Here is a 13,325-nt window from a genome sequence, read left to right as displayed (position 1 = left end):
TTTTTTTCTATTTTAAGAAAGTCGCATTTGGAATTAATTCATAATGAATATTGTTCCAAAAATGTGATCAAATAGTGTGATGAAATAAGGCTAATTAATCATTCACTCTTTTTAGTAGGTCTGTCTTGTTTTTGAGCTGATAGGTCATGTAAGGATGGGAATTTGGCATCCACAGTTTAAATGACCTATATGAAAATACATACATAAGAATTCCACTGGCCCTATGATTGTGGGAAAATGTGGGTCTGGTCATTTGGTTACTTGGAATTTTTATTATTGTATTCACTAATCATAATTACCTGTTTTTTGTTTAACCAGGTTGGCAACGTTGTACAAATCACCGAGTCAGAAGGAGTCAACCATACCCTATCACATCACAGTTAGTATTTCTTTTGGGATGGAGATACAGAGATGGGAGTGAATTGTTAGTAAAGGAATTTTCAGACACAGACAAATCAGAGAATAATGTTTGCTTTCTTCGTGTTGCCCTTCAGCTGCCTCCTGAAGGTAACCAGTAATACTGGCATGCCTCCAGGTGTATGAATATTCTTCACCTTTTCTCTTTAGAAAAATGACCCAGCGTGTTTGTCCTCTTAGAATTAAAACATTTTGATTTCCAGATCAAATTTACAGGCAGCCTGTCCCCATCTGTTCTTGTGCTAGTAGTGCTTATTTTATCTGCCCTTGATGTTAACTTTTGGCCTAAGTGCAATTAGAGAGAACAATCATGTGCTCTCTTGAGCCTTCATTTTGGGAAACTTGAACAAGCTAAGCTGTTTTGTCCCTTGTCAGGTAGCTTATTGTTTCCCAAGTGTCTCTTCTCTGCATCTGTTCCAGTTGAGTTTATCTTTTTAGGACAAGGGTGACCAGCATCATACATTATATTTATTCCAGAGGGTTCACCAGTGCTTTGTGCCATACATATTCCCACATCTCTACTTTAAGTGCATTTTCTGATAGATAACCTGGGTTGTATTTATCTCTTTCATAGCTCCATCCTAGCGGTGACCCTATGACCATACAGATTTTTCTCTTCTGTCACTATCATATGAGGAGCTTCCAGTTTATGGCTGGAGTCCGTATTCATCCCTAGTTAAATCCTGTGATTATTTTCTTTTGTGGAGTACTGAGATACATATTAATGAGAATACATACTGTCTAAGTTGTGTTTAGGTTTAAAAAACCCTACCACTAGACTATTCTATCTTCAAATGTCAGATACATAGGTACATGCCATAACTATTTGCTATGTGTCCTCATGGAAACACGTTGCCATAGTATTTCCTGCAGATCTTAATGCTGCCATAAGATGAAATCTTCAAACTATTGAACAGAAACCAGAGGGGTTTTTTTCACTCATGAATGTATTCACCTGGAGAGAAGAAATACTGCAAATATGTGTATATTCCTAGTTCTGTAAAGACTGGAAAGGTACGTGGGACTACATCCCAAGGTTGTTTGGATCATGTGATGTGAGTGTGCAGCCCTTCCTCTCCAGCTGACAAACAGATGGATTTTATCTTAGACAGTTTAATTGCCTTTTCCTTTCAGTTTTATATGCATTATAAAACAGCTATGTGCTCTTTTGCTGTGTGAATGCACACAATCTTGAAATGCATTTGAGAGTGTATCCTAATCAAAGATTAGTTAAAACTTAAGATTATCCCTGTGTTTTTTCCCTTAATCCTGTTGAGCTGCTTCAGCAGATGGTTTCTGTAAGTAAAAAATGTATTATCTCTGTTTCTTTTATGAAATTCAGGTCTGATGGTAACAGTCTGCTGTTATCATTTCTCATTTCCTTCTCCATATTTAAACTGGAAGATGTAAACACGTGTTCAGTGTTTCCAAATCTGATCTAGCACATCTATGTAGAACCAGCATACGAAAAAAGAGAATTCAAAAAATAATAAATTCCTCAAGGCTAGATTCTCAAAGATGTTTATGCAAATTAGATACTTTGGTACCATTGACAAACTGGCTGTTCAGTGCCTGTAAGCTGATGGAGAAGTGTGTAACTTAGTGACCAAGCTCTAGTTCTTTTTCAGCTCTGTCCTTTCCAGCCTACTGGCAAGTCTGTCACCACTCTGAGCAAGTGTGGAAGCTGTGGTACCTCTCAAATGAAACTGAGTTTCTTTCACAGGCTGATAAGGATTCATTCTTAAATGCAGAGTACAGAAATGTAAATCAATTAATGCACAAGGGAGTAAGTAGATCATCTGATTAACCTAAATTTCCCAGGTAATGTGACCTGATTATTTCATCGTGAAAGATAAGAGACCCAGGACCTATGTTCTGTGTAGGAATTGGCAGTATTTCCCTGAACTGTGGAGGGTCTGCCAGACTAGCACTGAGAATACCGCTCAAGCAATAAAGCCATCTACCTTTGTCAATCTTGATGTAGTCTGTAGACACTAGAAGACCTTAAAATTCAAAGTGACCGTAGACTATCTGAGCTTTGTAGGTCCTTGGTTCCGTTAGCCACGTTCTCAACATTTAAAACCACTAACAAGCTTCACAAATATACACAAAATTATTGTATTTTTGAGGCACTATGCCCAGAAGGTACATGCCTTTCACTGAGTGCAGAATATCCATACTAAGCAGCCTGCTTTATCGTGTTCTGGCCTTTATAACCATTGGAATGCTTTCCCTGGGAGTCTAGCATGCTGGATTAAGTGGATTCTTGGCTACGGATCCACTTTTGTACCTAAGGGAAATGGCAGAGATTAGATGCAAGCAGCAGTGAAACACTAAACTTGAAGATTCCCCATTACGCTATTTAGAATAACACTTGAGTTTCTTATAATAGCAGAGGGACTGCGCAAATCCTGCCCTTGTGGCACCTCTTGCTGTTTGTTCCTTTAAAAACATAGCAGGCTGTGTGAGGTGAGGCATTTAGAAATAGAAATACAGAGATGAGAGACTTAAGCAAAACATTTTGATTGGGTTTTGTTTTGGATTGATCTTGGTGTGGGACACACTGGCATTTTAGAAACGTCACGTGTCTGATAGTAATTCTGCCTGCCTGCTTTTTCACACTGCACCAGCCTAAAATGTCAGCTTTCCTGAAATGCCCTCATCCCCATATTATCTCTACCTGAGCATTTAGGATTCCCAAAGCATTTTCTTTTTCTGATTAAACCCTTTTCCTCTCTTAAGTCTGCACTGCAGCAGGAGTCCTCACTGGGCTGTCAGCAGTGCTCCCTGCACAGCATTTGTCTGGAGCTGGGAAGACAGTTGCAAGGCTTCACAGAACATCGAACATCTCAGTATCTCCATCTGCATTGATGACATGTTTAACTAACTGATTTTCCAGATCTTTCCTATTTTTAAAATCTTTTAAAATCATGAAGTTGTGAGCTAAGGTAACAGAAAATAGAAATGGCTCTAAGCCAAAAAGATTACTTTAAAGTTCTCTCCTGGGTAGCAGCATCTAGTTTTCACTTCTAAATTTAGGTTTTGGCAGTTAAAGATTCTCATCCCATTGTGTTCCATAAATTACTATGCTGGAATGATCTTTGCAGTCTAGAGACTGATTCAGATATGCTGTTCTCTTCCAATGTCTCATTGATGTTTTCAGTTCATTAAGTATATACCTGAAACAAAAATACCCTAGGTTTTAGAAATTCACAGTTTTGTTTCTGAAAATGACTGAGGCAAGTAATCCAGTCATCTCCTTACTTCTGTGGGAGCTTGAATAACAGCTGAAGGATTTGGCTTTTAATTTATTTAAATAGGCAACATAAGTTAATTTACAGAGAAGCAGTGCTTCATAGCCATAGGGGTTATTAGTGGTAAAATGAAAATAATAGCCTGGTTGGTGAAAATAAAATATCTTTAAAAAATAAAATGAGGAGACGCGGTTATTAGTTGGCATGTGTGCTGAAAAGCTTGCAGTTCTGAGTTCAGCCTGGGCTATAAACGTTCTGTGGCTGCTCATCTAAAATAAAGGACAGCATCATACCTTATTCTGATCTTCTGGGAACTGGTTACTCATGCTTTATATCCATAGAAGTGTTACCGTGTGATTTTGCTTATATGTTACAGTCTCATGGCTTCCGAGATGTGCAGCCTCCAGCTGTCACTCAAAATGCAGAAGATTCCGAAATGAACCCTCGCAAACGGCCACGGAGAGAAGAGGAAAAGTAACAGCAATTCCAAAGTTGAAAGTTAAAAACATGTGTGCTACCTGAGAACTGTTGCATAGGGAAGGTGCAACCAAAGGTAGCCTAAGAGACTCTAACTTAAATTCCTGCTCTGGACATTATTTTAAGATTAAGAGTGCGATATGAAAATTTGTTGCAGGAAGTTCCTTTGTGTATGGCGTAATTTTACTTTTATAATAAAAATCTATGTTTTCTATAACAAGAGGCTTTAGGTTTTTTTGGAGGGGATGGAGAATACAACTACTCCTTTTACTCTGGGTAAAAAAAACCCCACAAATGTGAGCATCTAGTACATTTAATGACAAAGGTCTTGTTCAGTCATCTGCTTTTGTGTGTACCTGAATTTTAACAAGGTTTCATGCAGCAATCTGCTCACACCAGGGCAGAAGGCAGTGGAGCTGCTGCTGGATGCTTTAAGATAAATACATGCTTAAATGCTGTACCAGATTGGGGCATTAGCCCTTACCTGCTGCAAAGTCCTTGATCAAGGACAATCAAAGCACTGTTTTGAACTTCTCATTTATCTTGTAGTGATGACAACAGAGATGAAAGACTAGATCTGAAGGACAAAAGATTTAATCCAGCATGGTAATTTTATGTTCCTACCTTAGTAAGTAAGAATATTTTGCCACCACTCAAGCTTGAACCAAACTGCTGCATCGTCCTTAGCTTCCATGTTCTTTTACCAAAGCATTCAGAATGAGATTCTGCAATCAGGATCTGTTTTGTTTGTGGCTTTAATAAAGAGGAAACTCAGTCTTTCTTAGGCACTGGCAATATATTAGCAGCTCCAGAATCTAAACCAAATGAAAGAATGAATGTACATTGAAAATACAGCAGGGTTTTGTCCTCTTTTTATTAAGAGAAAAACAAATCAGTAAGATTATTAGAGGAGAAGAAAGGTACTGCGGTGCAAAATAGTAATTACTTCAATTATGAGAAGTGTTTGTACACATGCAGACGTATGACCCCTTTCTGGCTTAGTGCTTGATAATGTTATAGCTGAGGAAACTCAGCCAGCAGGCTAAACAGAGGATTCAAGTTGTGGGAGTCACTATCTTTAATTTTTAATTTAGTAACACTAAACTGACTTTGCCTTGAAACAAAATTCAGTGCTGAATCTGAGTCACAAAACCTCTCTATTCAAAAAGCTGCAAAAAAAAAAAGAAAAAAAAGTGGCAGTGGTTTTTGGCTCATTATAGTGTTTAGATACATATTACATAATAAAATATTAAAAGGAAAAGTATTCCATTGCCATGCAGCAAACTGGGCTGTGACAAAATTTAAAAACTATGAGTCAGGGAGAAGCTCTGAAGCAAGCATGACATAGAGGAAGAAAAGCAGTGGGATTTGTGACTCAGACAAACATTTCAATGCAGGAGACATAGGCAAACAAAAGGATCCTACCGCCTGTGATGTCAGCAAGCCAATGCTCCATTTGGGAATAATAGCTTCCTACGTATTGCAGTGCTGGAGGAGGGGGGAGCTTGCACAGTACACATGCCTGCGTAGCCACAAGGAAAACCAGCCATTAAGAATGTTGTAGCAATATTTTAAGAAGCGCTGCTGGTTGCTAGTGATAGCTGCTATCATCTAACGTGGTTGATATTTATGGAAAAATCCATTTCTCTCCATTCATTGTGCTCTGATTTAATACCCTCAACACGTTCTTCCATGTGCAAGGAGAGTGAGGACATGTCTCCAATATGCTATTCATTTCAGCTGGCTGGGGTTTTTTTATTTTGTTTATAGTAGAGTAGCATCCAGAAGCCCCAGCTGAGATGCTGATCCTGTTATACCAAGATAAATTGTTTTGTCTGAGTAAACGTTAGATTTTCCAGTATTCCAGGCGTCATCAAAATAAAAAAAATTGAGTAGTTACTGGTTGACACTGGGAGTTACAAAACATCCAAAGGAAACATTGGAGGCTCTCTATGCTGAGATTTTTTTATTCTTATTTTTTTTTCATATTGAAGCTATCATAAAAATCAGCTCTGTAGACCAGAACTAGAGAGAAGGATCTGTTGGCAGAGACAAAATTAGATTAAATGAGCCAGATTTTGTTCTCATCTGCTGGAGACAAGGAAGCTGTTCTAGGCTTAGAATTGCATATAAAGAAAGAATTTGACCATTGCCTCACCAATAAATCTTCCCTGGCAAGCTGAGATTTTGTTCCATGTGCCTGGAATTCTTTTGCATTTCACAGCATCAGTGCACAACAGTGAGTGGCACGAGAGAATTTTGTGACTGCACAAAAAGTAAGATTCTAACTAGGCAACGACATGGCACTGGAGCAAAAATAAAATAGGTTGTTTGATTTGCTGCTGAAGTCCCAGTTTTCTGAAAGCCAAGAGCTTTAACTGTCACGCTGAGTTTAGAATTATTCTATTTTGTAGGGACGACATTTACTTGTGGTGTAGGAACTTAGTCACCACAACAAGAATACAGTATCTACCACAGGGCTTGGCAACAGGAAAACATTGTGGTCACAGTACACTTCTTCTCCAGCCCAGAGTCCTGCTTTGAAACTTTTTAGTTTGGACAGAGAAAATAACAATTTATTCCTTCCTCATTTTATGTGTTCTGCACCTTTTCCATTATGAAACACTGAGAAACCAATTAGCTTCCAACTAGAATGGATTAAGAAAACACAGAGAAGAAATAGCTTAACTGAAGGTAAGAAGGTGTAGCTGAGGTTCAAGTTGTGCAATCAAACAATCTCGTACTGGAGTCTTACAAACTGGTTGAATAATGTGGAAGGAGACTCAGCTGCTAACCCGAATGTTGAACACAGTGCTGAGAAAGGAACTTTTAAAATATAACATTTATTTTTCTATTGAATTTCAGTAACTGTTCCTTTAGTTATTGTAGGGGGACTAAACTTAGAATGAGATTTATTCTAAGGCATTTAATGGATTAATGACAAAGGTGAAATCCTTACTGCCTGCCTTTTTAACTGCACCCTTTTTCTGAACACAAGGAGATGTGTAAGTTGGAAGGACAGGTCATTGTATTCCAGCTTCTCAGAAGGGACTGTCTTTACCACTCTTGGCATTGTGATTATTTAGAAAGGCACATGTTTAAGAGTTTAATATGTGCTAATTCCATATAAAATATATTTAAGTTATATAGTATGGTTTGATGCTTTCTTGTCCTAAGACAGAATACCTTGAGGGAAATTGAATAAATGGAGCGCTTGCAATGCAGTAACACAAATATTACAACAGAATACATAAGTGAAATAGAAATTCTTCTTACAGGATGAGAACCGGGGAAGGTAACCAGTGATTCCCAACCAGTCCAAGCACAACAGCCCTGCTAAGAGCAGGCACAGGGGAGCCCAGCTGTAGGGGAACGTCAGCCACCGGCTGCCGGAGCTGGCAGTGTCTCAGGGCCGCCGAGCAGCCTGCCCAGCCCTCCTCCGCACCAGTCTTCTTGACTGGAGGAACCAGTGCCAGGTACTGCCTGCTCCTGGGCTTCCCCTCTCCCTGGCTCCCCAGGCTGCGTACTCAATGTCTTGTGGCTTCTAGCCACAGAGTCATTTTGGATGATTAAGGTCAGGAGAGTTGGCTTCCCTTGGCGAGTGCAAGATTTCTGCATTAATGTTCTATACTGAGGAATGAAATCACCGGGAGCTGGCCTCCTTCCCAGTACTGAATTTCACCCACAAATGCACCCACTGTTAAACTGTAAGCTACTGTCTTGCTTCCTACAAGCAAGAAATATTTGTACAATATGCACTATCTATTTATTAGACAGTCTAAGCTCTACAACTGTATCTATAGAAAGAATAAATAGTATTGAGAGCAATAGTTCAATCACTGTACGAGCAGTAGAAATGTTCGCTTATATGCTGAAAGGATGCACGGAAAAGTATGAATTTACTGAGTAATCCTTCAAGAATTACAGCTAATACTGTTCCTTTTATTACAAGAATTATTTGCTATTGATTTAAATGGAGCCAGGGAACTATCAGGATATTAAAAACAAAAAAAATCACATTTCAGTTTCAAACAATGAGAAGAGGGAATGTTTAAAATATAAAATATCTAGCAATGTGTATAGGAAAGTAAAAAGGAAACTCTACAGATCTCCATAAATAGTTCTAATTGGATCTGGATGTTTTTCTCAAAGCCTCCAAACATGCTGTTTGAATACTTCCTCAATTTGGTATCTCACACTGCATTATTTTGGAGTTTTAAATGTATGACATGTATACTTCTAATACTGTAATTTATTTAGTGTGAACCACTGCAATTTTAGCAACAGTTACAACTACACTTAATGATTCTTTTCATATTATGTATGTTGCTAAAATAAAATGTTTTGGACTAAAGAACAAGTTGTCTCCTCAGCATGGAAATTATGCCTATAAAGTGTAGCATGTTGATATGAGATTGTAACCTGATTTGTAACACCTTTTTTATGATATAAGCTTACTACACATTTGCCTGGCACAGAACACATCACATAAATGTATCTCTAAGTCATTTACTCATTCATTATTTTGTAAAATAAACACAAATTTCTGTGGCTAATTCACAGTATTTGAGACTGTTCATGGCTAATTCATAGAATTTGAGATTGTTCAAAGAAGTTAGCATCAGCTGCACGCACGTGAATCCCACCATTCTATTTTATCTATGCTTTTATAGGACATATATTACAACAAAAATGGCCAGAGCCTGGACACAACAGTGGCTGGTTTCTGGTATTCATGCAAATGGCTGGGGTTATTAAAAACTTGTTTCTTCCTTTTTGTTTTTTGTTTTTTTTGTTTTTTTTTTTAAGAGGCATTTCTAAGTAGGTGACTGTAAAATTCAAGGTTTTGTGACTGAAGCAGGATATCACAAAATCAGGAATCTAATCTGCAGCAAGATGATGAACAAGTCATTTAAAGTAAGTCTGTGGAAGAACAAATATAAGGTTTTAAATCACATTAGGCGCCTGCCTTAAACTTTGCTCTTATTTTTGGATGAACTTCAACCTCCACCCCAAAAAGGGCAGAACACACCATTAAACCCCTAGAACGGAGTATAAATGAGATTTAAGTGGTATACCATTTTGTATCACCTCCTCTGAGCAAAAATGAGCTTCAGGCTTAGGAATTCCAGCAGTGCTATATTCACAAATCAGGGCACTGTGGGATTTCAGCCTCAGATGAAACGTGTTACAAAACTGGTAAGTACAGAGGAAGGGCCTGACACAGTAACACCGCCAGCGAGCTCTGTTCTTTGCCGATATCCAGGAGGTCTGAGCCCCTCATCTCCGTTCAGCAATAAAAGGAAATTATGATAATGAAGAGTGACTGATGGCTGAAGTGGATCAACCTTAACAAGAAGATATTGGATGCTAGTGTGCTCCTGCCTGCAGGATGATCTCATGATTTGACAACATCCAGACCACATTACTGAGTGTTATGTGGTCAGCTGTGTTTCACCGAGGCAATCCCATGGGCACTTCAATCAGTCAGTCAGAAGTTTTATGACATAACAAATTGTACCTTTGTTAATGGGAAACAAGGTATGTTGTGCTGCATCTGCTTCGACAGTGTTCCAGACCCGGTTAGTCACTGTGAAGGGCTCAGTTTTTCATTAGTTCTTTCTTTCACATACTTTTCTCCAGCAGATTTCCAAATCTAACTACATAGGCATAGACTGATATCCTGTTTCTCACTATTGCTATTCAAAGAACTCCCTTTCCTAAACAGGGGTCTGGATGGAAGGCTGAACATGGATTTTTTTCCTTTGGAATGGTATTGGAAATTTCCATGACAGCTGGAAGTGGGATTCAGGCCTGAAATCCTGTGTTTTGCAATGGATGTGGATATTTCAGAATAATCTTTGAGTATTAAACTGGAAAAGCAGCTGACTTGACCTCCAAACTTTTTTATTTTAGAAAGAAAAAAAAAAGGTGAAAGAAAGAAATAGAGATAAGGACTTTGGTATTTAAGAACATCCTAATACAGTGCTTATTACAGTAAAGGAGTCAGTAAAACTGTGGTAACAAAAGTTACTGGGCTTTTTAAAACTGCAGTTGAACAAAGACTGAAACTAAGAAAATTAACTGGAGCTTGATGCAGCTCATCAGCAAGAGTCTTTTCACTGTGTTCCTTTCAAATTCTTGCTCTTAAGCAACTGAAATTATTTTAGTGAATTGAACAATAATTACCTCACTGAGTTTGAAGAGCTATAAAAAGAACAGACATATATATTCACATTCACAAGGTGACTGATACTGATCATGTGAATATATATATAAAGAATTGTAATCTCTTTCAACAGTATATTGCAAACATCATTTCATGTATTATCTCATATACAACACTACAGTCAGCAGTAGACATGCCTTCAAAATGAGAACAGCCAAAGGCTTGGAAATACTTGCTGTTCTGGTGGTTTCATCTGGCCAGGGAAACAAAATATACCTTCTAAATTTACTTCTAGTTTATTGCAAAAGCCCTACTTTTTAGAGAGATCACTTTAGAAAAGTGATTTATTTACCATTGGGTATTCCCATTACAGTATTTTGTATGGTGTTAGAGTGTATATCATAGGTGTATTAAATGTTGTCAAATCACTCTTAATGCTTGAACATGTTTTCTACTTGTCAGTGTACAGGAATCACTTCCAAAGGTTACAAAGCATTAAAAAGTGCTTCTTTTTGCACTCCATACAATTCAGGTCACCTCCCCAAGGCCTGCTCAAATTCTGCTTATTTCTCACCAGCAAAATGAGAAAGAAGAAGATAGCATTTTAAGGCGAAAATAAAACAGATTTCTTCCAAAGCAACACTGTAAAACCTTCTTGTAAAATAAATAAAAAATAAATGAAATTAAAAAACACAACATGATGAAGCTGGAAAGGATACAAACACCTGTGTTTCCTTCTCAAGTCAGGTGCAACACTTACCTTCTATTTGACAATATGTTGCAAACTAATTATTTCAGACTCAAAATTTTATGAATTGTGAGTTTATTCCATCTGCCTAACCTCCTCACATAGGAACCATTCATACTGCTGCTACCCAGCAATCCAGACTGCACTGAGGCATTCTAAATTTAGCTTCTAGAGTTACTGAACACTAAAACCATTTCATAATAGTACCAAAGGCACCTCTCATAGATGAGTGCTTTACTTGATAATACATTGAGTTTAGAGCTTCCTTTTCTGGGCAGCAGTGTGGCTACCTTCTGTGGTAATTGCCCACCCCACTGTCTCCACGTAGTGAAGCGAGAGCAGGTTCCTGGCTGCCTAACTCAGCCATACCACCCACAGCTTCCATATGTTCCACATTGCAGGTTAATCAGAATGGTTTTTCACCTTTCCCTCCCAGAAACAAATGTCAGCATGGCTTAGAGCCATAAGCTCTTTATTTAATATTGAAGCAAAGCGATACTAACCTGACTGCGCTGCCCAAACTTGACAAAGTATCCTGAGTACAAAGTTCTACTCTGTTTCATTTTAATTAGTGTCCTTTGCAATTAGACAAATGATGAAAAGCACATGGGGACTGCCAAGATGAATCAAGGACATATGGTAACTTTAACATTTCAACATGAAACAGAGTAGGTATTATTCTCAGATACTCTTACGTGTTGTTTGAAACAACAGAAAAAAAATATTATTAACAACATAAGAAAAAGACTATTTAAATGCTCTTGAATCTTTTCTTGGGTAGCCTTAATTGCTGTTTGTCATACAACATGAATCTGATCATGTATCTTGCTGAATTAGCTGTTACTTCCACAAGATTTTGTTATAATAGGAATTTTTAGAGTGAGATTGTATTACACTAAGATTATCTGGACTATGGTTTCTTAGAAACTCCAACTGCTTCTGAATTACTAGTGAAAAACAACTAATCATGAATTTAAAACTGCTTTTTTGATACTTGCACTGATATGCACTCTCTTGAGGCTTGCAGCTCACTGATGATGCAGTACACACCAACCTAAAAAAATAAAACCAAAATCCATCAATGACATCATCAGCTGCAACTGTGGGTTATCTCTTCAAAAAGAACTGCAGTGGTTTTTACCCCTCAAACCCACCTGGCATTCCTAAATAAATGTTAAATTGAAAATACATAGATGTTATACTGAAAAAAATGCTTAGAGATATTCTTTCAGAGAATCTATGCAATTTTCTGTCCCTTTAATAGTTTTTGGCTGTGAAAGACTAAGACTAACTGTGACAATCACATTTTTAACTCTCCTGGCTTTTACATATTCACAAGATTGCAATATAATCAGTCAATGCAGTTGCTGGAAACATTCTAAAACTAGTTTGGCTCTGAAATAACAATTCACTAAACAAGACAGATTTACAGCAGCACCTGACACGTAGAGGTAATTACTACAATGCAGAGAACAACAGGTTTCAGGAAGCTACTGTCTTTATTACAATCTGAGGATATTTTTGCATACGAGGCTTGAGATTTGGCCATTTTTCAAGATATATCTGACATTAAGGACATCATCCCCTCCCATGTGTACAAGCTATTTTAAAATGTGTGACAATTATACCTGTTCATTGTTGGTGTTTATGGACCTGATAGCTCTGGAAACAGCTTTTTCAGCAGCAATGAATAAAACAAGACAAACCGCCTTTCACAAATGAAAGACGTTTATTAGACAGCAGCAGAATATCATCTACAGTTTGTCTTCCACTGAGTGGCTCGAACTTTTAAGTTTAATTCGTGTAACATCTTCAGCTGCTTATGAACTCCCCTTTGCCTAGATGGAATGTGTAGGTACCGTGTTTATGAATATCGTGTATAAATCGTATATGTATCATTGACGAATCCATATGGCTATTCATAGGCCGGTCTTGAACGTCAATTAGAGTCAGAAGTTTTGTTGCAAAGTGTTGGAAATGAGTAAATATGACCCCGAAACCCCCTTTTCTTGGGAATACGGGGACTATGGGGAAAGGCAAGGGGTGAAGGGATGGGGAAAGGCAAGGGGTGAAGGGATGGGGAAAGGCAAGGGGTGAAGGGATGGGGAGGGCGGGGGCCTCAGCTCGGGGCAGCCCACAGCGTTTCCAGCAAGGACATTTTTTTTGCTGAAATACCGCGGTTTTAATTGCCAGTTTCCCTCACGCTAACCCACTCGGATTTCACAACCGCTCCTCAGAGACTCCGCCTGGCAGTCGGCCC

General features: G+C 38.2%; 1 protein-coding gene across 1 annotated transcript in view; it reads left to right on the top strand.

The window, feature by feature from the left end:
- Window positions 1-4,292, top strand: part of RAD51C (RAD51 paralog C) — a gene marked incomplete at its 5' end in the record, with an annotated part of 17,351 nt that extends 13,059 nt beyond the window's left edge. The window contains 2 exons of the mRNA XM_010171916.2: window positions 319-379; window positions 4,048-4,292. Coding sequence (XP_010170218.1) covers window positions 319-379; window positions 4,048-4,149 — 163 coding nt within the window. The remainder of the gene's footprint in view (window positions 1-318; window positions 380-4,047) is intronic.
- Between the last annotated feature and the right edge of the window lie 9,033 nt (window positions 4,293-13,325).

This window comes from Antrostomus carolinensis, unplaced genomic scaffold (genome assembly GCF_000700745.2).
Source record: "Antrostomus carolinensis isolate BGI_N321 unplaced genomic scaffold, ASM70074v2 scaffold44527, whole genome shotgun sequence".
Lineage (NCBI taxonomy): Eukaryota > Metazoa > Chordata > Aves > Caprimulgiformes > Caprimulgidae > Antrostomus > Antrostomus carolinensis.
This window is presented reverse-complemented; position numbering and strand designations above follow the sequence as displayed.